The 26,400-nt window shown below is 49.1% G+C and overlaps 1 protein-coding gene across 9 annotated transcripts in view; it reads right to left on the reverse strand.

Annotated features, from left to right (window-relative positions):
• Window positions 1-26,400, reverse strand: part of GAS7 (growth arrest specific 7) — a 255,175-nt gene that overhangs the window by 21,579 nt on the left and 207,196 nt on the right. For all 9 annotated transcript variants that reach the window (XM_050919753.1, XM_050919752.1, XM_050919751.1 and 6 more), the window contains 3 exons: window positions 19,797-19,875; window positions 18,409-18,537; window positions 5,726-5,849 (listed from right to left, as the gene is read on the reverse strand). In XM_050919753.1, the coding sequence (XP_050775710.1) occupies window positions 5,726-5,849; window positions 18,409-18,537; window positions 19,797-19,875 (332 nt within the window). The remainder of the gene's footprint in view (window positions 1-5,725; window positions 5,850-18,408; window positions 18,538-19,796; window positions 19,876-26,400) is intronic.

A 26,400-nucleotide genomic window follows, 5' to 3' on the forward strand; every position in this document is an offset into this window, starting at 1 on the left:
TACTTATGGGACAGATTTGCCATTGCTGCTCAAGGTTTGCACAGCAGTACATGAGCTTTTTTCCCCTATCTGTGCCTGTTAAAGTGAGTCAGCTCTTTCCTTTCACATGCAGACTTTGCAAAACTTACCCACCCCTTTGTCACTTATCAGCATGGCACCTCCCAGTCTTTGATGCAGGTAGCTGCACAACTCTGTGAGCAAGGGCAGTGCAATTTCCACCATTTCTGCAGCCCAGAAAGGCTAAGTGACTAGCCCAAAGTCACACAGGGAGTGCATGACACAGCAGGGAACTGAACCTGGGTGTCCCCAGCACACGGCTAGCATCCTAACCACCAGACCATCCAGCCTCTTTAAAATTGCAAGATTAGACTACTCTAATATTTTCTGAATGGGGACTATCATGTGCGACTGCTTGGAAGACAAAGCTTGTGCAGAAATACAGCAGCCTGCTTGTTAGGGATGCCTTTACCAATGTGCTTTGTAAGCTGCACTGTCTGCCTAGCAGGTTCCAAGTGCAGATCAAAGTGTCCTTCTGGATCTTCAAAGCACTCCCAGGGATAGGCGCTGACTCCGTGGGTCCTCTGGGGCTGCAGCACCCATAGGGAAAAATTGGTGGGTGCTCTGCACCCACTGGCAGCTCCCCACCCCACCCAGCTCACCTCCGCCTCCTCCCCTGAGCGCACCACGTGCCCGCTTTTCCCCCCTAGCTCCCAGCGCTTCCCGCTGAGAAACAGCTGTTTCACGAGGCGGGGAGGGAGGGGGAAGGAGGGAGAACATGGCACGCTTGGGGAAGAGGTGGGGCCAGGGCGGGACTTTGGGGAAGGGGTCCAACAGGGGCAGGAAGGGGGTGGAGTTGGGGTATGGATTTTGGGAAAGGGGTTGGAATGGGGGCGGGGCAGGAGTGGAGAAAGGGTGGAGCCAGGGCGGGGAGGGAGCGAGCACCCACCGGCGCCGGGGAAAGTTGGCGCCTATGCTCTCAGGTTTGGAGCCTGGGGGTATGTCTACACTATCCGCCAGACCGGTGGTTAGTGATTGATCTATCAGAGATCAACTTATCGCATGCAGTGTAGACGCGATAAATCGATCCCCGATCACTATCCCGTCGACTGCTGAACTCCAGCTCGGCGAGAGGCAGAGGCAAAGTCAACGAGGGAGCAGCGGCCGTTGATCCTGCGCTGCGAGGATGCGAAGTAAGTGATTCTAAGTCGATCTAAGATACGTCGACTTCAGCTACGCTATTCTTGTAACTGAAGTTGCATATCTTAGATCGATCCCCCCGCCTAGTGTAAACCAGGCGTAAAAGACCCCCTCTCCCTGTGCCAAACTGCTGGTTGTAAGCAGTGGAGCTCCCAGGGCAGGGGCAGCATGTTCTTTATGAATACGTTAACCTCTGGAATTCCCTTCCCCCTGCTCCACAAGAGCCTGGATTTTTGGCCTTCTGCATATACTGTAAGAGCTGCATTTTCCTCTAGCATTTGGAGAGAAGACTGATGGAAGGGGATGTTATTTTGCTTGTTGGCAGGCAGCCGTAGCTGTAATTATCAGGGTAAGATGGGCAGCTTGTAAACAATTTATTATATGAGTTTCCATCTCATTTCTTGCTGTGACACATCAAAGGACACAGAGCCTGGGGTGAGCACTGAGTTATTATTATACACAGCAATGAATAAGCTGCATTCTATGTATTCCAGGCTCCATTTTCCTCACGCTCTGTCTCAGACAGTGTCCAGGGCCTTGGCAATGAGCAGCATTCCAGGGGCAATTAGCTAGCTACCTCCAGATCATGGATTTTAATTGCACTAGCTGCGGTTTCTGCCAAGGCAGCAGAGCCCAGCCTGTGCGAGAGACACTCAGCACCTCTCCGGATTTGGCTCTTTGAGACATCTTGGGGCTAAGCACCAGGAAAACTCTGGGTTAGGTTAGATGGGCTGGGGCCCAGAGATTTCTTTGAAAGAGTAAATCTGCTTCCCGGATTAAGCTATTCATTAGGGATGCGGGTCACTGTGGTGAAACCCCCTCAATAGCCCCTCCCTGCCAGCACTGCAAGCCCTGTGGAGTGGCTGCCATACTGCACACTGCAGCACAGCTGGCTGCCAGTGGGGCTCCTGGCCCTGCAGCACAGATCCCAGGAAGAGACAGAACAGAGTGGGGAGCTCAGGCTTCTGTGGGGCAACTCCAGATCATGTGCACACATCCCTTTCTGCCCGTTCTCCTGCTCTGCCAGATCCAGCAGGAGCAGGGGGCTTCGGAGTCTAGTGTGGGGTGCCAGCGAATGGGGAAGAGCCCCGAGCCTGGTGGGTGCATGTGTGTATGCAGGCAATAGTGTGTGAGTGTGTGGCAGCATTCAGAGCTTGGGTTGGGGTTCAGAGCTGAGGTGTGGTTGGGTGGGGGGTTCTCAGCATGGGGGAGATAGGTGTGGAGGGAGTAGGGTTGCCAGGCACCCGGTTTTCGACTGGAATGCCTGGTCGAAAAGGGACCCTGGTGGCTCTGGTTGGCACCGCCAACCGGGCCATTAAAAGTCCAGTTGGCAACGGGGGCCTGGGGCTAAGGCAGGCTCCCTGCCTGCCCTGGCTCCGCATGGCTACCGGAAGCGGCTGCCAGATCCTGGCGGCCTGCAGGCACATGGGTAGCCAGGGAGGCTCCGCATGCAGCCCCCACCCTAAGTGCCAGCTCTGCAGCTCCAATTGGCCGGGAACCACGACCAATAGGAGCTGCGGGGGTGGCACCGCAAGGGCCCTGCATCCCAGACCCCCTCTCCCACACCCCAGACTCCTGCCCTGGCCCAGAGTCCCCTCCTGCACCCAAACTCCCCCCCGGAACCCACACCCCACACCCCCCTAAACCCCAACCACCTGATCCAGCCCTGAGCCCCCTCCTGCACCCCAAACTCTTCATCCCTGCCCCCACCCCAGAGCCCTCACCCCCTGCACCCTAAACCCCTCATCTCTGGCCCCACCCCATCACTTCACACACCCCCTGCAGCCTCCAGGCCATAGTTCAGCCGTCCCAGACTCACCTCTGCTTCTCTTAGGGTTCTTCACCCTCCCCAAGCCTAGGAGGGCTGCAGTGGGGGTCCCTTCTCCCACTTCCCAAGCTGAGAGTGGCAGCCCTGGCCCCCATGGGAATGGGGCTGACATCAGGAGCACCAGCCGACTGGGGATGGCTGATGGAGGCTCTCCTCACAGCATGGCGGGGCTGCTACTTTCAGCCCGCCCCCCGAAGAGGGGCTCCTGCTGTCAGCCCTGGGGAGCTGTGGCTCCCACTGTCATCTCCAGAGCTGACTGCCAGCGGGAGCCCTTGGCCACTCAGGGTGAACTGACAGCTGCTGAAAAAAAAATCCTGATATTTGAGAGTTCTTTCATGAATACAGCAGTTGGGCTTAATTTTACTTAGAAATCATGTCCCTCGGAATTAATTCGGGAGAGCTGGCATGTCTGCACTTGTAAATGAGGGGGAGGGTGGACTGGCAGGCAGGGAATGTGGGCAGTGAACAGGGAAGATCTAGATTTGATGGGAGTGGGTAGGACTAGGCTGGGATGAGGACAGAGCAATGAGAGGTCACAGAGGAATGAATACAGCTTGTCTCTACCCTGTCCTTTTCTGTACAGTTCCCCAGTTTGTCACTCTGACAAGCTGAAGGGTGCAAGCAGGGTGGGGCCTATTCCCACACAATTCCTCTAGCTAAACAGTTCCCAGTTACATACCACAGCAGTGTCCCACTGTTTCACTCAGAACATATGGCCAATGTACAGAGAGTGGAGCATGTGATACCTGCACCACTGACAGCTATTTTGGGCACAAAAGTCAGCTATTTATGGAAGTTTTGGAAGATGCAGCCACATCCTTTGCAAGGCTGTCTGTGGACAGCTTCTGCTGCTGCCTCTGTGCTCCTTATCAACTCCACCAAGAGCCAGAGGATCTGTTTGATTTACAGACAGGCAAAAATAAACTATTATATAAAAAAACCCCATTGTTTTGATGATGTTCTCAGATCACGAGTTGTCTCAAAGGGATCATTCCAAGGCTCTCTCCTGCCACCTAGTGGACAGAATCAACCAACATATTCATAGTTTTGTAAAGGCCAGTAATTATGAAAGCTATGAAGAATAAGGCTCAGACACTCAAAGATACTTAGGTGCCTAAATCTCAGATTTAAATGCCTAAGTCGTAGTGTAGAGCGTAGCGTAGAGTCCATAAAACCCCTGCTTGGCAGCCACCGAACCCTGCAGGTGTTAAATTCACTGGACACCTAACTTTTCGCTGTAACAGTTCCTAGTTGCCTAAATTTCTGCACTGGGGTATGTGCACTTCTGCCTGTCTCTTGCCTAAGTTCTCCTGCAATCCATGAGCCAAGTGATGATACCTGCGGGAAGATACCTGTGGGTCCTAATCTGGTAGGCATGTTCAGAGACTGACTGCCAGATTGGACCCCATTCAAAATCTGGCTGGAGGAGGTCGTTCGGTCACTGTCAGCCTTGTAACCCTGGGTGTCTTGTGCCCACGCAACTTAGGTCCAGAGCTCTGACCCCAACAGCCTGCCAGCAGCCCACAAGCCTCATGCACATTGACCTGCAGATGGGTCATCAGTGAGATTGGGACCAAAGCACAGAGGCGTTAGAGCATCTCAGTGACAGGGTAGTAGGCAATGTTTACCATTGGCAAAACAATGTATTTTCCCCACATCCTGTTCTTGGAAATAGCTGGACCAGTTTTGTTGGAACATTCCAAAAAACTTCAGAGTAAGGCAGACACCAGGCCTGGGGAATTTTACCCTGAACAGTTAAAAGTTTGGTGAAGTTATAAAGGTCTTATAGTAGAAAGTATTGGCCAACTTTAACTAGGGGTTTTGCTGACAGCTCCACCACTCACTAGCTGGAAGGAGTGGGATAGAAATCATAGGCCAAATTGTCTTTCAATAGATTTGTAAGTCCAATCTAAGACATGTTGGGCCCTCTTCTTTCTACCCACACCGCTCTCACTGAGGTCCCCAGTGACCTCTTTCTGGCCAAACCTAAGGGCCTTTACTCCATTTTTGCCCACCTCTGCTGCTTGTCACTCTGTCAGCCATCCTCTCCTTGCCAAGATCTCTTCCTCCCAGCTTTTCAGAATAATATTCTCTCCTGGTTTCCCTCCTGACAATTTCTTCCATTTTCCTTCCGGTGGGTCCTCCTCCACGCTGTCAATGGAGTATCCCAATGCTGTGCCATTTGCGCCCTGCTAGTCTCACTTGACTCCCTGTATCTCATCAGCTCACCGGGTTCAGGTATCAGTTCTACGCTGCTGACTCTCAAATCTCTTTCCACCATTGATGTTTCTCCTTCCATCCAATTTCCTAGCTTAGCCTGTCTCGCCGATATCACCTCTTGGATGTCTTGTCATCCGTTAAGCTTACCATGGCCAAAATCAAGCTCCTTCTCTCCCTTCCCAAATCTTCTCCAGTTCTCCCACTTCTCTATCATTGTTGACAACATCCCCATCCTCCACACCACTCAGACCTACAATCTGGTGGCTACTTTTTCCTCCTCCCTTTTCCTTCCCCCATACATGCAAATTCTGCTGCTGCTTGCTCATCACCTCGCCAGGAACATCTTTTTCTTTCCCCTCTCGACAGCCTCCTCTTTCATTCTGGCCCCCTTTGCACCCCACCTCATCTACTGCAACATACCCCTCTCTGGCTTCCCTAATTCAATTTACTAGATATGAACCTCAAGCTTCACTCACTCACCAGCCTGAGTGGACTTCCGCCTCGCTTTCTTGATCTCCTCTTCTGCTTTGTTGCTGAGCTTTATCTCCAACTGCTGGGTTTTCATTTCCAGATCCTTCTGCCTCTCTGTCAGGGCTTTCCGGGCCTTGAATAAACAAAGCACACCAGACATGCCTTACAGGAGAAGAACTTTCAGCTGCCTCACGATGTCTACAGAGTCTGTCTCCTCCCAAATGAAATCATCTCTGTACAGAAAGTAGGTACTCTGTAGTGATACGCATGCTGGGGACTTTTTATGTCACCCAATGTTTCCTTTAAAGCCCGGTTCTCATCAGCTTCAGCCAGCCTGTCTCAGCAGTGATTAGGTTTGAGGATAGAAACCTCTTTTGCTAACCAAGAAGCCAAGTGGAAAGCTGGGGGAATTGTCTCTCCTGACTTGGACTGAGAACACTCTATGGCAGTGACAATGCAAGCTGCACAGGTGATCATGCACCAAGTGGCAGAGAGCCCATGTTAGGGCTGCTCTTAATGGCTCTGTGGTCTGCTTAACAAGACACAGACACTGGGGACCTGGCCAGGCAATTTCATGAGAAAAAACAACAACTTACAGGAACCCGAGTGTTACCCTATAGTCAATGAACCTAGAGCTGGGTGAAATTTCCTGGATGACTCATTTATTTGCCAAAAATGTAGTTTTAAATCAGCTGGTGCTAGTAGTGAGTACAGTAAGTGGGTTTCTCATATTGTAGGTGAGTACCCTAAGCACTGGACTCTTGGGTCTGCGGGGGGTGGGTCTCTCAATTTCCTCTTGAAGCTGTTCCATTCTGTATAACTAATCAACTATTCATTGCAGTAGGGACTGGAACCCACATGCCCCACAGATCACCGGGCTTACAGAGTCACTCTTCTGCTCTTTCTCTGGCTCAATAAATATTTAATATTAAACAAAGTCATACTGCTTTAGCAGGAGAGACTGTGAGAGCCCACCCCACTCCCAACCCCAGAATATCCAACAGCTCAGTGGATGTGGCCCTTGGCTGTAACCCTAGAAACCCAAGTTCAAGTCCCTCGTGCCTGATGTAGAGCAAGAATATGACCTTAAGTCTTGCACTTTAAAAGCAAGAGCCCTAACCACCAGGCTATAGGATCTGGAGTGGGGGGGTACCTCTTCCTTTAGTGGCTTTGTGAATGGCATCTCCAAATTTCATTTGCATTTAATAGAAAAAGTGGTTTAAATACCCGAAATCTAAGCGATACATTCATATGACCCCAAATGTTTGTTTCACTGAGAAAACCAACGAATTTTCATTTTTGGCTGATCTGAAATGAACTGGGGTTGGGTTTTTGGTTACTGATGAATTGATTATTGCTCAGCTTTAGCCCAAAGTAGTATAAGTGTTATAAGGGTTAACAATATTAAACACTAGATTCATTTGATAGTCCTAATTGCTGCCCCATTACCCAGGGGTCTTATGTTAGGGACACAAAGCCCTCTCCATTTTGTTCCTGTTACCTTCTGGGGGTGGCTGGTTGGGGTCCCTGTAGCGAGGGGGCCTCACTCCCCGCCGCGCCTGAGAGGAATAGGCCAGAACAGGTGCGGCAACGGGCATAGCCACCGCCGCCTGTCCCCGCCCCCTGGAAGTCAAGGGGCGGGACAGGAAGTCCAAGGCCACTGCCGCCTGTCCCCGCCCTCCGGAAGTCAAGGGGTGGGACAGGAAGTATAAAAACCCGGCCCCAGCGCTCAGTTGAGAGAAGGCTGCCGGAGAAGGCAGACGCTGGGGCCTGAGCTCCCGCTGGGCCCAGCCTACCCCATGCTCGGTACCCAGAGGAGTACTGGCCCGACCTACCCCGTACCCAGAGCAGCTGCCTGAGCTTCCCGACGGCCGGCCTTCGGAGGAGCTGTCGGAGCCTCCTCCCAGAGGAGTGGACTGGACCTCCCGACGCCCAATACCCAGAGGAGTGGACCGGACCTCCCGATGCCCAATACCCAGAGGAGTGGACCGGACCTCCCGACGCCCGGTATCCTGAGGAACCCATGGTCTGGGACCCATCGGATGACGCCGGTTGATGGCAGGTACCCAGTGAAGGGGAGGTTGGAAGTGGCCCGGGGCCAGCCGACTCCAGTCAGGCTGCAGACTCACCTGAGCCGATGTCAGTGTGTTTCGGTCAGGATCCCCCACTGACTGTCAGCGGTGTTGACCGCTGCTAGGGCCCCGGGCTGGAACGCAGTGGAGTGGGAGGGCCTGCGTTCCCCCTGCCACCTCTTCAAGGGTGGCAAACTCCCCGTCCTCCCTGGCCTGAGGAGGCCATTCCTGGTGTTTGTTGGCTCAGCCCTGCAACCAAGGGCCTGAGCCACCTGTTAACTGTTTGCTTGTCTGCTCAGCCCTGCAACCAAGGGCCTGAGCCACCTATTGACTGTTTGCTTGTCTGCTCAGCCCTGCAACCAAGGGCCTGAGCCACCTGTTAACTGTGCCTGTTTGCTCAGCCCTGCAACAAAGGGCCTGAGCTACCTGCTAACTGTGCCTGTTTGCTCAGCCTTGCAGCAGAGCGTCTGAGCCCTAAGTGACAGTGGGCGGCCGCCCAGCCCCAAAGCAAGAGGCGGGCCCCGGGCCAACGGAGTGCGGTAAGCCGGTGTGGCTCCCCCCTGCCTTCAAGGAGGGTTGAGCCCCGGCTCCGCTCCGCTACAGTCCCCATCTCCAGCAGCTGCTAAGGGGGGGGGAATGCTGCCACCCCCAATTTGACAGATGTGCACCCGTGTCATCAGAGGAAGGGCTGCTGCCCTCCCGCATTGTCATAAACAGATAGCTAAGGGTTAATGTCTCTTTCACCTGAAGCACCTGACCAGAGGACCAATCAGGAAACCGGATTTTTTCAACTTTGGGTGGAGGGAATTGTGTGTCTGAGTCTTTGTTTTTCTGGCTGCCTGCTTTCTCTGAGCTTTGAAGAAGTAGTTCTACTTTCTAATCTTCTGTTTCTAAGTGTAAGGACAAAGAAATCAAATAGTAAGTTATATGGTTTCTTTTCTTTGGTATTTGCATAAATATAAGTGCTGGAGTGCTTTAATTTGTATTCTTTTTGAATAAGGCTGTTTATTCAATATTCTTTTAAGCAATTGACCCTGTGTTGTATCATCTAATACAGAGAGAACATTTGTATGTATTTTTCTTTCTTTTTATATAAAGCTTTCTTTTAAGACCTGTTGGAGTTTTTCTTTACTTCAGGGAAATTGAGTCTGTACTCACCAGGGAATTGGTGGGAGGAAAAAGTCAAGGGGAGATCTGTGTGTTGGATTGCTAGCCTGACTTTGCATTCCCTCTGGGGGAATAGGAAAGTACTTTTTGCTTCCAGGACTGGAAACAGAGAGGGGGAGTCACTCTGTGTAGTTTCACAGAGCTTATGTCTGTGTATCTCTCCAGGAGCATCTGGAGGGGGGAAGGGAAAAAGGATTATTTCCCTTTGTTGTGAGACTCAAGGGATTTGGGTCTTGGGGTCCCCAGGGAAGGTTTTTCAGAGGGACCAGAGTGCCCCAAAACACTCTAATTTTTTGGGTGGTGGCAGCAGGTACCAGGTCCAAGCTGGTAACTAAGCTTGGAGGTTTTCATGCTAACCCCCAGATTTTGGACGCTAAGGTCCAAATCTGGGACTAAGGTTATTACATGAGTGGCAGTGGTGGGAGGATCTAGACAGAATCCAGAAGCCAGTAGGAATATTATATTTTTCTTTTCTCTGCTAAGGGCTTTTTAGCAGAGAGAAACAGTTTGGTTTTAAAAGGGAACCAGAGAGAATTTTTTTTTCTGCTCTCTCTGGCAGTTTGTGGCTTGCATGTTAAGCGAGAAGCCATTAAGAGACTGTTGAGGGTCTTTTGTCATGCAATAGCCCTCCCATTAGGAGGCAAGTACCAGCACTTATAGGCATGCAAATAAAGTGGTTTTTCTGGTTTCCCTTCATTGAACAGTAGCTAGAGAGAGAAAAGGAAAAAGCACTGTTGCTAGGCAGACTTCAGGAGGCAACAGAACCTGCAGTTCAGAAGATAAACACCGGAGGGCACCCCAACACAAGAAAACAGGAACCATGACTTCTAAGGCAAAAATCGACGCCCAAGAACAAATCAAAGAAGCTGAACACAGGCGACAACTGGAAATAAAACAAAAAGAGATGGAGATGAAAGAAAAGGAAGAAAGCATGAAACTGGCAGCCTTCCAAAGAGAACAGGCAGCCCAAGAGGCAGCACACAAAAGAAAACTAGAAGAAGAAGAGGTGGCCTACCGAAGGAAACAAGCAGAAGAAGAGTTGGCCCACAGAAGGAAGCAAGAAGAAGAAGAGGCGGCCCACCGCCGAGACATGGAAAAACACCAAAAAGAAATGGAAAAACAACAAAAAGAAATGGAAAAACAACATAAAGAGAAGGAAAAACAGAGAAAACATGAACTGGACTTGGCAAAAGCTGGGCTGCATGTGCCAGCCAACCCTAACAACCCGGCGCCAAATATTGCTCCACAGCACAGGAAATTTCCCACCTACAAGGCAGGTGATGACACCGAGGCCTTCTTGGAAAATTTTGAAAGAGCCTGTCTTGGGTACAACATTCCCGAAGACCAGTACATGGTAGAATTAAGGTCACAGCTCAGTGGACCTTTAGCAGAGGTGGCAGCTGAAATGCCTAAGCAGCAAATGAATGACTATAAACTTTTTCAAACCAAGGCCAGATACAGAATGGGGATAACCCCAGATCATGCCCGTCGGCGCTTCAGAACCCAAAAGTGGAAACCAGAGGTGTCATTTCCCAAACACGCCTACTACATTGCAAAAAACTATGAGGCCTGGATAACAGGAAACAACATTCAAACCTTGGAAGAACTGAACCTCCTCATACAAATGGAGCAGTTCTTGGATGGTGTTCCTGAAGACATCACACGGTACATACAAGATGGAAATCCCAAAGATATCGCTGAGGCGGGGGAGATTGGAGCCAAATGAATGGAACTGGCAGAAAGCAAGAAAGCTACTGTCAAGGGGAACGATTACCCCAGGGGGCACACAGACCATAAACCCTACAACCGAGGACAGCCAAAGACCCCACATACCACCCAAGTAAAGCCACAGATACCCTACCCTTCAACCTCACCAGTCTCCAGTAACTCACCTCGGCCCAGTGACCCATCAGATGGAAGATGCTTTAAGTGTAATGAACTGGGACATATCAAGGCCAACTGTCCAAAGAACACCATGCGAGTGCAATTCATTACACCACCATCACACCAAAGATCCCCAGGCCCGGATGCCTCTCAAATACCCTTGGAGCGAAGGGAAAATTTGAGAGTGGGCGGAAAGAAGGTTACTGCGTGGAGAGACACGAGGGCACAAGTGTCAGCTATCCACCAATCCTTCGTTGACCCCAAATTCATCAACCCAAAGGCCAAAGTTACAATTTACCCCTTCATGTCACAAGCTGTAGACTTGCCTACAGCTCAACTGCCTGTCCAGTACAAAGGCTGGTCAGGAATGTGGACTTTTGCAGTCTATGACAATTATCCTATCCCCATGCTACTGGGGGAAGACTTGGCCAACCAGGTGAGGCGGGCCAAGAGAGTGGGAATGGTTACACGTAGCCAAACCAGGCAAGCTTCCAGACCCATTCCTGTTCCTGAGCCGTCCACAGAGGCCCCGTCTGTGTTACCAGAGACCCAGACAGAGGTAGTGGACCCGGATTCCATGCCTACCACTGAAACAGCCACAGCATCTCCAGTCCCAGGCCCGGAACTGGAACAGCAACCAGCACCAGCAAGTGCAACCACATCTTCAAACTCAACGCCAGAGGGCGCCAGCGAGCCAGAACTGGCAGAAGCAAAAGACAGCCATACCCAAAAGGCTCAGCCAGAGCCTGAAATACCCTCAGGTGCACCAGCGGAGAGCGGTTCACCAGCAACGGAAACAACCCCATCACCTACATCGCTTCCAGAGGGACCAAGCCCAAGTCCACAGTCTGAGGAAGAACTGGTGACCCCAGCCTCAAGGGAACAGTTCCAGACTGAGCAGGAAGCAGATGACAGCCTTCAGAAAGCGTGGGCGGCGGCACGGAGCACCCCACCGCCTCTCAGCTCTTCTAATCGATCCCGGTTTGTTATAGACCAAGGACTTTTATACAAGGAAATTCTTTCTGGTGGACACCGGGAAGAATGGCAGCCGCAAAAAACAGTTGGTGGTTCCAACTAAGTACCGGGGGAAGCTCTTAAGCTTAGCCCATGATCATCCCAGTGGCCATGCTGGGGTGAACAGAACCAAGGACCGGTTGGGGAAGTCCTTCCACTGGGAGGGGATGGGCAAGGACGTTGCCAAGTATGTCCGGTCTTGTGAGGTATGCCAAAGAGTGGGTAAGCCTCAAGACCAGGTCAAGGCCCCTCTCCAGCCACTCCCCATAATTGAGGTCCCATTTCAGCGAGTAGCTGTGGATATTCTGGGCCCTTTCCCAAAAAAGACGCCCAGAGGAAAGCAGTATGTACTGACTTTAGTGGACTTTGCTACCCGATGGCCAGAAGCAGTAGCTCTAGGCAACACCAGGGCTAACACTGTGTGCCTGGCCCTAACAGACATCTTTGCCAGGGTAGGTTGGCCCTCTGACATCCTTACAGATTCAGGGTCTAATTTCCTGGCAGGGACCATGGAAAAACTGTGGGAAACTCATGGGGTGAATCACTTGGTTGCCACCCCGTACCACCATCAAACCAATGGCCTGGTTGAAAGGTTCAATGGAACTTTGGGGGCCATGATACGAAAATTCATCAACGAATTCTCCAATAATTGGGACCTAGTGTTGCAGCAGTTGCTGTTTGCCTACAGGGCTGTACCACATCCCAGTTTAGGGTTTTCACCATTTGAACTTGTGTATGGTCACGAGGTTAAGGGGCCATTACAGTTGGTGAAGCAGCAATGGGAGGGGTTTACGCCTTCTCCAGGAACTAACATTCTGGACTTTGTAAGCAACCTACAAAGCACCCTCCGACACTCTTTAGCCCTTGCTAGAGAGAACCTAAAGGATGCTCAAGAAAAGCAAAAGGCCTGGTATAACAAACATGCCAGAGAACGTTCCTTCAAGGTAGGAGACCAGGTTATGGTCTTGAAGGCGCAACAGGCCCATAAGATGGAAGCATCATGGGAAGGGCCATTCACGGTCCAAGAGCGCCTGGGAGCTGTAAACTACCTCATAGCATTTCCCAATTCCTCACTAAAGCCTAAAGTGTACCATGTTAATTCTCTCAAGCCTTTCTATTCCAGAAACTTACAGGTTTGTCAGTTTACAGTCCAGGGAGATGATGCTGAGTGGCCTGACGGTGTCTACTACGACGGGAAAAAAGACGGTGGCGTGGAAGAGGTGAACCTCTCAACCACCCTGGAACGTCTGCAGCGGCAACAAATCAAGGAGCTGTGCACTAGCTTCGCCCCATTGTTCTCAGCCACCCCAGGACGAACTGAACGGGCATACCACTCCATTGATACAGGTAATGCTCACCCAATCAGAACCCCACCCTACCGAGTGTCTCCTCATGCCCAAGCTGCTATAGAACGGGAGATCCAGAACATGCTACAGATGGGTATAATCCGCTCATCTACCAGTGCATGGGCATCTCCAGTGGTTCTGGTACCCAAACCAGATGGGGAAATACGCTTTTGCGTGGACTACCGTAAGCTAAATGCTGTAACTCGTCCGGACAACTATCCAATGCCACGTACCGATGAGCTATTGGAAAAGTTGGGACGTGCCCAGTTCATCTCTACAATAGACTTAACCAAGGGGTACTGGCAAGTACCGCTAGATGAACCTGCCAAGGAAAGGTCAGCATTCGTCACCCATGCGGGGGTGTATGAATTCAATGTCCTTCCTTTCGGCCTTCGAAATGCACCCGCCACCTTCCAGAGGCTGGTAGATGGTCTACTAGCTGGACTGGGAGAATTTGCAGTTGCCTACCTCGATGATGTGGCCATTTTTTCAGACTCCTGGCCCGAACACCTACTACACCTGGAAAAGGTCTTTGAGCGCATCAGGCAGGCAGGACTAACTGTTAAGGCCAAAAAGTGTCAAATAGGCCAAAACAGAGTGACTTACCTGGGGCACCAGGTGGGTCGAGGAACCATAAACCCCCTACAGGCCAAGGTGGATGCTATCCAAAAGTGGCCTGTCCCAAAGTCAAAGAAGCAGGTCCAATCCTTCTTAGGCTTGGCCGGATACTACAGGCGATTTGTACCACACTACAGCCAAATCGCTGCCCCATTGACTGACCTGACCAAAAAGACCCAGCCAAATGCCGTTAAGTGGACTGATGAGTGTCAAAAGGCCTTTACCCAGCTTAAGGCGATGCTCATGTCTGACCCTGTGCTCAGGGCCCCGGACTTTGACAAGCCATTCCTAGTAACCACAGATGCATCTGAGCGTGGTATAGGAGCAGTGCTCATGCAGGAAGCAACAGATCACAACTTCCATCCTGTCGTGTTTCTCAGCAAGAAACTGTCTGAGAGGGAAAGTCACTGGTCAGTCAGTGAAAAGGAATGCTATGCCATTGTGTACGCCCTGAAAAAGCTACGCCCATATGTTTGGGGACGGCGGTTCCAACTACAAACTGACCATGCTGCACTAAAGTGGCTTCATACTGCCAAGGGGAACAACAAGAAACTTCTTCGTTGGAGTTTAGCTCTCCAAGATTTTGATTTTGAAATTCAACACATCACAGGAGCTTCTAACAAAGTAGCTGATGCACTCTCCCATAAGAGTTTCCCAGAATTCAGTAGTTAAAAAGTGTTCTTAAAATGTAGAAGTCTGTTAGTTATATACTTAGTAGTATATGTAAAGGTGCATGTGTTGTAGTAATCTGTTTATTTTAAAGTTCTAGAAGGAAATCGCCGCCAGTAAGCTTCCCCACTGTCTGCAATTTGGGGGGCGTGTCATAAACAGATAGCTAAGGGTTAATGTCTCTTTCACCTGAAGCACCTGACCAGAGGACCAATCAGGAAACCGGATTTTTTCAACTTTGGGTGGAGGGAATTGTGTGTCTGAGTCTTTGTTTTTCTGGCTGCCTGCTTTCTCTGAGCTTTGAAGAAGTAGTTCTACTTTCTAATCTTCTGTTTCTAAGTGTAAGGACAAAGAAATCAAATAGTAAGTTATATGGTTTCTTTTCTTTGGTATTTGCATAAATATAAGTGCTGGAGTGCTTTAATTTGTATTCTTTTTGAATAAGGCTGTTTATTCAATATTCTTTTAAGCAATTGACCCTGTGTTGTATCATCTAATACAGAGAGAACATTTGTATGTATTTTTCTTTCTTTTTATATAAAGCTTTCTTTTAAGACCTGTTGGAGTTTTTCTTTACTTCAGGGAAATTGAGTCTGTACTCACCAGGGAATTGGTGGGAGGAAAAAGTCAAGGGGAGATCTGTGTGTTGGATTGCTAGCCTGACTTTGCATTCCCTCTGGGGGAATAGGAAAGTACTTTTTGCTTCCAGGACTGGAAACAGAGAGGGGGAGTCACTCTGTGTAGTTTCACAGAGCTTATGTCTGTGTATCTCTCCAGGAGCATCTGGAGGGGGGAAGGGAAAAAGGATTATTTCCCTTTGTTGTGAGACTCAAGGGATTTGGGTCTTGGGGTCCCCAGGGAAGGTTTTTCAGAGGGACCAGAGTGCCCCAAAACACTCTAATTTTTTGGGTGGTGGCAGCAGGTACCAGGTCCAAGCTGGTAACTAAGCTTGGAGGTTTTCATGCTAACCCCCAGATTTTGGACGCTAAGGTCCAAATCTGGGACTAAGGTTATTACACGCATAGTGCAGACACACTGGTAAACTGAAATCTGGTGGCCCAGAGTGCATGGGGTTTCCCTGTGATGAAGGGAGACCCTGCAGAGAAACTGGCGATCTGGGTCAGGTCTGGGGCTTGAAGGGAGATGGGGCACTGCAGGAGGGAGGGAGAAGCCATGGTCTAATCTTTCTGTCTTGGGGCGCAAGAACAGGTGAAATTAAAAGGCGAAAAATTCAAAACTGATAAAAGAAAATACTTTTTCACACAATGTGTAATCAGCCTATGGAACTCACTACCACTGGATGTCACTGAGGCCTAAAACTTACCAAGATTTAAAGAGGGATTGGACATTTTTTATATTACAAAAATATCCAGAGTTGTTATAGTAAATACTAAAAGGAGAGAATGTTGAAAGGAATGCAAACCCTCCTGCTACCAGGCTCTGAGTATGAGGGCGTAAGAGAAGACTTTCATGGGGAGTCATTGCCCCACATCTGCTACTGCAGGGTTCTGGCACTTCCTCTGCAGTGGCAGGTGCTGGCCACTATCAGAGAGAGGATCCTGGACTAGAAGGTCCTCAGGTCTGACGCAGCCTGGCAATGCCTACGTTCCTATGCCATGTAAGTACAAGGCTTGGGGTGTGTGCCACAGCTTCTTGCCCATGCCTTCGCCTCTTGCAATGGGTGAGAGTAATTACAGGAAGGGAGGTCCAGTGGCTATGGTACTGCACAGAAATGAAGGGAATCTGCTTTCAATTCCTGACTCAGCCACAGGCTTCCTGGGTGACCTTAGGCAAGTTCCTCAATCTATTCTGTGCCTCAGTTCCCCTCTGTAAAAGCAGGGATAGCATTTCCCTGCACCACAGCAGTGTTGTGAGGATAAAATTCATGAATGATTGTGAGGCACTGACATTACAATGATGAGAGCAGTGCAGACAGTCCAAAACTATGAACCATCCCTAGTCACCAATGGAGCAAGCCAGACACTCAGCCCTTGCAATACTGTCCATTGGAAAAAAAAAACATTGTTGGAGAACTGGGCTCCTTCAGTGTGCCAAATGAATTCATATACAAAAAGGCTTTCACAGTGCAATTCAGAATGAGTTTAATCTACAGGGTGCTTTATATTAGCCTGTTTCTGTGTAGCAGAGATAAAATATAAAACTAGACAGCCAGGGAAGAAAAAGTATATCGTGGACAGCAAGCAAAAAAGAGCTCAGTTCACCTGCTCTAGAAAAAGGCTCTTCAGAGTCTAAGCATTTAAGACCAGGGTGGTTAAAATCATGATTAAAAACTGATTTTTAAATTCAAATCCTTATTTTTAATGTGTTGATCAGATTTTGCTATTTGCATGGAGCTTGTTCTTTATTGTCTTATTATTTTATAGTCTTCAATTGTGAATGTGGATGTCTTGAACTTTTCTTTAGTTTTCTGATTATAGAATTTCAGGGATTTTTTTCTATTTTCTTTCTTTTTCTTTTTTTTTTTTTTTAACATTTTAATCTGAAGTTGCAGTAACAAAATTTTAAATTAGTTTTTCCAAAGCTTTAATCTGATGTAAATGAACAATTTATCTGAAAAATCAAGTGATTTAAATCAATCACCTTGATTTAAATTGCTCCATCATGTTAACAGACCTAATTACTGCCACTGTACATGCAGGTGAGGAAACTCTAGGCACACATTATCATGTTACCCACCTGTGAATACATGTACCCTGTCTGTACGCCCAGTTGCTGAGGTTACCTAAACACACAAGTTAGACATGTTTTGCACAAGCTGTTGCCTGTTTAGTTAAAAATCAGGCCAACATTCTCTTGCCCCCCGTAACATATTGGTGATTTTGACCTAATTTGGAGGCTGCTACTTGTGTATGTGCTGAGTTACACACAGACATTCTAGTTCTGGAATAATGGCTCTCTACATCAACTTCACAGGCAATTACTGGTGGGTTAATTTTGCAGCTTTGAAAGACTTTGAGGGAGGAATATTTGGTGTTGGGCTTAGCTGGCCAGGCCATAAGAGGGCACCAAAGCTGATGGTAATGGAGCCTGGCAGAGGGCTCTCTCTTTTGTCTGTGTCATGCTGAGCAGATGCCACCCAGGGGGTCTGTATTTGTTTTCTGATCCATTGATTTAATTATCCCTCTGATAAATGGTTGGATAATTCTTGCTTCAGACACAAGTCTAAATAACTTAGCACAGCTGGGGAAAGCGCTTTGCATGTAAGCAGTGCAGACTGACAGTTTTCCATGTGCTGCGTACCCGGCTGTCTGGGAAGGCCATGTGATGTGCACTCCAGCATGAAGTTTGGTTCCTGTGAGAATGCTCAGCAGGGACTTAACAACCAACACCTGGATCATTCAGCAATATTGTGTTTCAGCTTCATACAGGACACAAACAGTGTTGGCACCTGGCTTTTCCTGACCTTTCTCCAGTCAGAGAGTCAGTCAGGAGAAGGGGTGGAATGCAGAACAGGGATTGAGGCACGACCTTAGGTGTCTGCTGAAGGTGTGTGTACAACTGGCACAGGCTTTGCTGGTGACTTTAGATTACCCATGTTAGATTGACATCCCTACCAGGCCCTGTCTGGCTAATGTGGCCACGGAGCATCCATCAGGATGGATATTTTCACCTAATGCCATAACACTATATTAACTTAGAGAGTGAGAAGGGTTGGGTTAGAGACACAATTCAATGTAACAAAAATCTCTCCAGACATGACACTGCCTCCCTGGTTTCCTATGAATCACCAGAACAGAACAAGACTTTAGGAGCTTAGCATAGGAGACCACACACAGCCTCTAGCAGAGTCCTCTCCTGTGTAGTTAGAAGCTGAAGAGAAGCATTCCATGAGTTGTTTTTTCTTGTGTCCCAGATGAGATTATCCCATCAAAGCTCACTCTGCTTCATTCTCTGCTCTTACCTTTTCTACTGCTGTGTAGCGACTAGCCAGCTGCTTCCGTAAATCCGCGATGTGATGGTCATATTTCTTCATGTCTTTCTTAAAGTTCTCTCTGAAGTTGAGCAGTGGTTTCTCCACCTCACTCTGGAGCTGGGAATGACAATAGAAGGGGCATTGGGAAGTGCTAACAGCCAAGTGCTGATAGGGAGCATAACATGGCTGGATGCAGTTAGCTGCTTCTCCTGGAAGACTTGCTCACAATGGACGAGAATGCGGTGCTCATACTTTGCCAGAGATGCAATTTTAGCAGCATGATGGCAGAACGGGCTAAGGATCTTTCCCTTCCCAAAGAAAGCCTGGAGCAAAGCTGCCTCCACCCCAACCCATCAGTTAAGAGAGTGTAGGAGGAATTTCTCAAAGGTCACAAAATTCTTAAGCTCTTGCTATCCTCTCTCATCAGAAAGCCTGAAACCTTTAATCTCCTATAGAGATACTTGTAACAGCCACAATCACAGTGCTTCGCACACAAGTAATGAATTTATCCGGCCCATGCCCCGGGGGAACAGTGCTGTTATCCCCATTTTCTGATGGGAACTGAGGCCCAGAGAGAGTGAGTGACTTACCCCAGGTGATCCAGGGAGCCAGTGGCAGGACCAGGAATTAAACCCAAACCTCCTGTGCCTTAACCAAAGACTGTTCCTGCCCCAGCTCGAAGGAGGCAGGAAGCTGCCTCTCCCAAGAGCAGTGCAGGCATCACAGTCACACCTTGAGTTCTCCAGTGAGCTGGGGACACACAGGCTGTCAGTGCATCCCTCACTGCAGGTAGCCTTGCATGACAGTGAGTGGGAGGAAAGGAGGGAGTGAGACTATGGCTCTGCCTCTTTCCCTTTGCATTGGGAAATCTCATGCTGCTTGGACAGAGGTGGCTCTGTGCTCCACTGAGCAAATGACCTGCAATGTTTTCCAGCCCTCTCATCAGGTGTGCAAGAGGCAGGAGGTGTCTTTCCCCCTCTCCCTCCCATATAACCCCTGCACATGAGCTGGTCACACATTGGTCTGTGAGTTTGAATCCTGCTGCTACTGCTGAGGCTATGGGTCCCCTTTGCATTTGGAGTCAGTGTCCTTCTCTGTATGACAGGGTGATAATAATAATAATAATACTCCCCTCATCTGACTTTTGGGTTCTGTTCCCAGCTCTGGCAGCAGACTGGGGTCTAATGGGTTAGAACAGTGTTTGCAGAGAGCATAGGCAAACACACAGACTTGATAGATTTCCTTAGTGCTCTCAGATGTTTGCCATTTGGACCACCTGTGTATGTTCGTATTTTCCTTATTAATATCCCCAAAGGCTAGACCACTACCAAACTCCTGGAGAATGCTCTGTGCGAACAGAGGAGCTTGCAGATTACCTTAGAGGAAAATTTGAGATGAACCTCTGCCTCATCCGCCAGACTTTTCTTCAGCTGGGCCCAGGCCTCTCCTAGGGTGCTGAAAAACACAATGCATCACTGATTAGTGCCCTGATCCATGCCTTGTACCCATGCATAGTGTAGACTGATAAATGAAATTGTTTTTAATTGTTCATTTTATTAATGTAACTTCTGTTCACCATTTACTACACTTGCCTACATTGTAACTTCTGTTCACTGTTTGCCATATTGTAATTCAAACCCCATTTTAAAACGCTTACTCCATTTTGTAAGAGCTTCCTCCAGCCTTCATTTTTGCAAACCCTGCTGTAATCTTATTAGTTTAGTTTAGATGTGTGACTGAGGTATGTATGATGATGGAATCAACCTCCAGCCCCAGCCTGTCCTGATGAAATAGAGTTCAAACCCCACCGGTTGAAGATGCACACAAGAGCCCTAACAAAGTAAGAAGAGTCCACCCTAAAAAGAAAAGGTACAAAGAAGAAAGATCAATGCCAGGTCTGAGGCTGAAAGTCACGCCTGCAATTGACGGGTGATCAATCACCAAACCCAGAGGCAGGGTGAGATGGGAGACTTTGGAGGGAAACATTCTGCTGCCAACATGGAAGGACATTGGTGCAGGCCCAACAGAGACCCAGCTCGTCCTTGTGCCCAGCTTTCCTGGCCAGTTAGCTGCCACAAGCTACGAACCCAAGCTGCAAAAGCAAGCCATGAACTCAAGCTATGTCCAGGACTGGTAACTATGCAGCAGCTGCAGAACATCTGATGGATGTGAGTGTGTGTGTGAGTGTGCGTGTGTGTGAGTGTGCGTGTGTGTGAGTGTGCGTGTGTGTATAGGTATTAAGTATAATGTGTGTGTATAGGGATTAAGATATTAGTTATCGGTCATAAAACAAACTGTTATCATAATAAATGTGGCATCTTTGTCTTGCCCCCTGAAAAGATCCTGTGTAGTTTTGTCTGTACAACAATAGCCCCCACCGGAATTCATGAGACAACCTTTTGTTTGTTCAGTGTACATTGTTATCAGCCCCTGCATTGTATCATACTCAACATACTGATGTATGCACCATTCAGCTACTACAGCTTAATCAATCAGACTGTTGTCACCTCAAGCATTAAGACAGTAATACCAGTTCGTACCTCTCACATCGCAGACCTGGACAGCCCCGTCCCAACAGAATTCCCTCACACTAGCTAATGGAAAATGTACAACCTTCTATCTTCCACAATGTTTAGAATCCCTGAGCCTGAAGACCTCTGAAACCCTGTGTACAACAGTGGTTTAGCTACTTGTCTGCTTCATAGCCCTCAGTTCTGTCTTAAAGACACTTGCTGCCGAAAACATTGTCACATCTCCAGGCAAATCACCGAAGTGCACATGGTGTCCCACTTTCCACAGTGAAAATGATGGAAATAAAATAGGCTATGGAAAGGGACCTCCAATTACAGGCAGTCAAGAGAGCAACAGTAGCAGAGTGTCCAGAAGGCAAAAAGCCAAGTAATGGTAGGAGCAGATTAATATTTTCAAATTAACGATGAACTGAGTGTGCAGGATGGACAGGGCCGGTGCAACCCATTAGGCTATCTAGGCGGTTGCCTAGGGTGCTAGCATTTGGGGGGGCGGCATTTCGGGTCCTTCGGCGGTGACCACAGTGGCCGGATCTTCGGCTGCCCCGGTCGTCGTTGGCATTTAGGTGAAGGGAGCTGGGGCAGTGGGGCGCGGGGAGGGCCGCCTGAGGCAAGTAAGGGGGGGGCACGGCACGCATGGGAACAGCCCCCTGCCCCAGCTCACTCCTGCTCCGCCTCCTCCCCTGAGCACGCCGCCCCACTCTGCTTCTTTCCCTCCCAGGCTTGCGATGCCAAACAGCTGATTGGCACCGCAAGCCTGGGAGGTGGGAGAAGTGGAGCAGCGACGGCGCGCTTAGGGAGGAGGCGGAGTAGAAGTGAGCTGGGGTGGGGAGCTGCCGCACGGCTCCCCGAGCCAGGGGAAGCTGCTGCGAGAGTGTGTGTGTGGTTCAGGGTGGAGGGGGAGAGCTGCCGCGGGGGTGGGAGGGGTACCTTAGGGTGGAGGCGGGGGGGTGGAGAGCTGCCACAGGGCTCAAGGCAGGGAGGCACAAGGTGGAAGTTTCACCTACAGCATGAAACATCCTTGCACCCGCCCTGAGGATGGAATCATATTTTGAGGCCAGAGAGCTGTTGTCGCTGCCTCACTACATAGGATATTGTGCAAGAAATTCATGCCTCACACCTGGGCATCGACAGCTGTCTTAGATGGGCTTAAGAGCGTGTTTACCAGCAAGGAATGAATATACAACTCTGCTCCTTAAAAGAAAGGTGTCAGAACCACCAGCTGAAACAGACTCTTACCACATGAAGTGCTCACCCCACCATAGGAAAGGTGAGAGTGGACTTACATCTTCAGTGAAAAGCAGTACTTGATTACAAGGGATACTACTGAAACTTTTGGGAGGTCAGTGCCCTGCCTGATCCAAGAAGCAAGTCAGTGACTGGCACTTCGGCATTCTGGATGCTGCATTCACTAACAGATCCCAATTTGCCTCAGAAGATTTCAGGGAATTTGCAGGCAAATGGGAGTTTGACAATCACACCTCCTCCCCAACATAACAACAGAGAACTGGTAATGCGGAATCAGCTGTGCAAATAGCTAAAATTGTTACCCAAGGTTGTTTTTTCTGGTTAGCATTCCTCACTAGCATTTTTGGCACACAGGAATACCCCACTACAGGGGTGCCAAACAGTGCATCACAGGCACTGATGGGACAAAGGACCAAAATCTTGCTACCAATGAGGGGAGACCTGCTGAAGTCAGAAGGATGGAGATATGGCTGAGAAGAAATGGCCAACAATAAGAGAAAGCAGGAATTAGAGTATGACAGGTCAGTCAAGGACCTACTGTGAGGAACTAGCCATTAGACAGACACCAGAAGGACTGGACTAATGGCCTTGTGAGGGATGCAATGGCACTCAAGTTATATGAGATGTCTGTGCAAGAGGGACAAGTGGCAGAAGGAACATGAGGTACTTACAAACCAGCAGACAACACCCAGAAGAGCCTGCAGGCATACTGAGATCATCACAGAATGGAGAATTCAAACTGGAACAGGTTCAGAGACGGGCTACTAGGATGATTCGAGGAATGGAAAACCTATCATATGAAAGGAGACTCAAAGAGCTTGGCTTGTTTAGTCTAGCCAAAAGAAGGCTGAGGGGGGATATGCTTGCTCTTTATAAATATATCAGAGGGATTAATATTAGGGAGGGAGAAAATTATTTAAGTTTAGTACCAATGTAGATACAAGAACAAATGGGTATAAACTGGACACTAGGAAGTTTAGACTTGAAATTAGACGAAGGTTTCTAACCATTAGAGGAGTGAAGTTCTGGAACAGCCTTCCAGGGGGAGTAGTGGGGGCAAAAGACATAACTGGCTTTAAGACTAAGCTTGATAAGTTTATGGAAGGGATGGTATGACAGGAGAGCCTAAGTTGGCAACTGATCTTTGATTATCGCCAGATAAGTATGCCCAGTGGTTGGTGATGGGATATTGGATGGGATGGGATCTGAGTTACTGCAGATAATTCTTTTCTGAGTGCTGACTGGTGAGTCTTGCCCACATGCTCAGGGTTTAGCTTATCGCCATATTTGGGGTCGGGAAGGAATTTTCCTCTGGGGCAGATTGGCAGAGTGTCATAAACAGATAGCTAAGGGTTAATGTCTCTTTCACCTGAAGCACCTGACCAGAGGACCAATCAGGAAACCGGATTTTTTCAACTTTGGGTGGAGGGAATTGTGTGTCTGAGTCTTTTGTCTGCCTGCCTGCTTTCTCTGAGCTTTGGAGAAGTAGTTCTACTTTCTAGTCTTCTGTTTCTAAGTGTAAGGACAAAGAGATCAGATAGTAAGTTCTATGGTTTCTTTTCTTTGGTATTTGCATGAATATAAGTGCTGGAGTGCTTTGATTTGTCTTCTTTTTGAATAAGGCTGTTTATTCAATATTCTTTTAAACAATTGACCCTGTGTTGTATCATCTTAATACAGAGAGCACATTTGTATGTATTTTTCTTTCTTTTTATATAAAGCTTTCTTTTAAGACCTGTTGAAGTTTTCTTTACTTCAGGGAAATTGAGTCTGTACTCACCAGGGAATTGGTGGGAGGAAGAAATCGGGGAGATCTGTGTGTTGCATTGCTAGCCTGATTTTGCATTCCCTCTGGGGGAATAGGAAAGTACTTTTTGTTTCCAGGATTGGGAACAGAGAGGGGGGAGTCTCTCTGTGTAGTTTCACAGAGCTTGTGTCTGTGTATCTCTCCAGGAGCACCTGGAGGGGGGAAGGGAAAAAGGATTATTTCCCTTTGTTGTGAGACTCAAGGGATTTGGGTCTTGGGGTCCCCAGGGAAGGTTTTTCAGGGGGACCAGAGTGCCCCAAAACACTCTAATTTTTTGGGTGGTGGCAGCAGGTACCAGGTCCAAGCTGGTAACTAAGCTTGGAGGTTTTCATACTAACCCCCATATTTTGGACGCTAAGGTCCAAATCTGGGACTAAGGTTATGATACAGAGGCCCTGGAGGTTTTTCGCCTTCCTCTGCAGCGTGGGGCATGGGTCACTTGCTGGTGGATTCTCTGCAGCTTGAGGTCTTCAAACCACAATTTGAAGACTTCAGTAACTCAGACATAGGTTAGGGGTTTGTTATAGAAGTGGATGGGTAGGGTTCTGTGGCCTGCTTTGTGCAGGAGGTCGGACTAGATGATCACATTGGTCCTTTCTGACCCTAGAATCGATGAGTCAATGAGAGACAGAAAACCACCCGCCAAGGAGACTCCACAATGGTACAGTTTGCTAAACTTGGTGAGTGGGCCCAGGAAACAGAAATAGACTTGCTGACTTGCTTCTTGGATCAGGCAGGGCACTGACCTCCTGGAGTGGTCACCTGTTGAGGAGATCAAACTAGATCAAAATTGTGTAACCAGCTGGGTCTGGACAATACCCAAACTCAGTTATGTGTTAGCAACCTCTGGCCAAAGGGGGACAGAGTGGAAGTCAATTGCTGGTTTCTAACATTTATATTAAATGTTTGTAAAATAAATAAGATGTATCATGAACTGGACTCAGAGGGCCATTGTTCCCTGGGGGGGCTGTTACTGAGGGGAAATCAGGGAAATAGGCAACGTGGAGGACTTTGGCTGGAAGCCACCTGGACAGAGCAGTGCACGGGGTTAAATAAAGTTTTCCTTGTTCAGATTAAACTGAATCCAGCTTCTCTCATTGTGAATGAACTCTTGAATTTTTCTAACTTTTCTGTTTGTTTTTCTCTTTGATTTTGTAAAGAATGAACTCTTGGCCATGCCTAGTGGGTGCAAGAGGACAGCTGTGTTATTCACTATATCTGGGTGCAGTGGGTTAGCAGTGACCACTCCCCCTCTGGGTCATTGGAAGGCCACTCCGCCTCACTATGGCATGGACGTGGCTCACAGTCGGGGAATCAGCCAAGTCACTCTTGCCCCGTAGTTCTGGTCGACAGTTTGGACAGAGTGATAGGCTGTTAGGGTCTCTAGCCCGCAATTGTGGCAGTGAACGGTCTGTGGCTCGGACCTGTACTCCGGGCTGAGTGGCGAACAGTGAACAAGCCGAGCCCTTAGTCAGGGTAGGGCAATCCAGAGTCTGGTTCTCAGGCCTAAACTCAGGGCCGAGTGGCAAACATATAGTGCAGAGTCCAGGCCCTTAGTCTGGGTGAGGCAACAAGTCCTCTGGGCTCAGGCTAGGGTAGAGCACCCAATCGCAGTCTAGGGGAACTCAGGCAGGAGTTAGAGCACCCCAAACACAGGCTAGGGGAGCTCAGGCAGAAGCAGAGCCTAGTGTCCTCACTTGGAGGACTGTAAGCGGATGCAGGCCCTCTGGCCTATGGAGGGGGAGTACTGCCACCCAGGGGTGGGATGGCAGGGGGGATGTGGGTATGCCCATCTCCACTGCATCCCAGCCCAGGGCCCTAACAGTGGCAGAGGGGGTCCGCCACTGGGTCAGCAGGGATCTGCCCACAGCATGCTGACCTTGTCACAGGCCAGCTCTCAAACAGACGGTTGTCTAGTTCCCTTGGACTACTTCCTATCTCCCCCAGGAGCGAACCTGGGTCCATAAGGGTTCCTCTGGGTGGGAGTTCAGTGGCAGTCTCGGCAACGTTGGCCAGTCCTCAGTGCCACAGGGCCTGTGGCAGTCTCCCAGCTCGGGAGCAGGCAGGAAGTGTCTGGCTCCTTCAGCAGCTGCAGCCCAACTGAGCTCCCAGACCTCCCTTTTATACTTCCGGTCCTGCCCCCTGACTTCCAGTGGGAGGGCTGAGCAGGCCTGGTTCCATCCAGCAGGGCTCTGTGAGTGGTCCCTCCCCCTCTGGGTCGGTCGGAAGCCACTTCGCCTCACTACACTTGGTCTCCTACTTGCTAGAATTGCAACCAGTTTCCTACCATATTTCATCTATGGACTTCTTAAAGTTCTTTCATATGACTGGTTCTGTCTCTGTGAGGTTTAGGAGTGCCACAGGATTAATGAGCGATGCTGGATCTCTCTGCAGGCT

The sequence above is a fragment of the Gopherus flavomarginatus genome, chromosome 12 (genome assembly GCF_025201925.1).
Source record: "Gopherus flavomarginatus isolate rGopFla2 chromosome 12, rGopFla2.mat.asm, whole genome shotgun sequence".
Lineage (NCBI taxonomy): Eukaryota > Metazoa > Chordata > Testudines > Testudinidae > Gopherus > Gopherus flavomarginatus.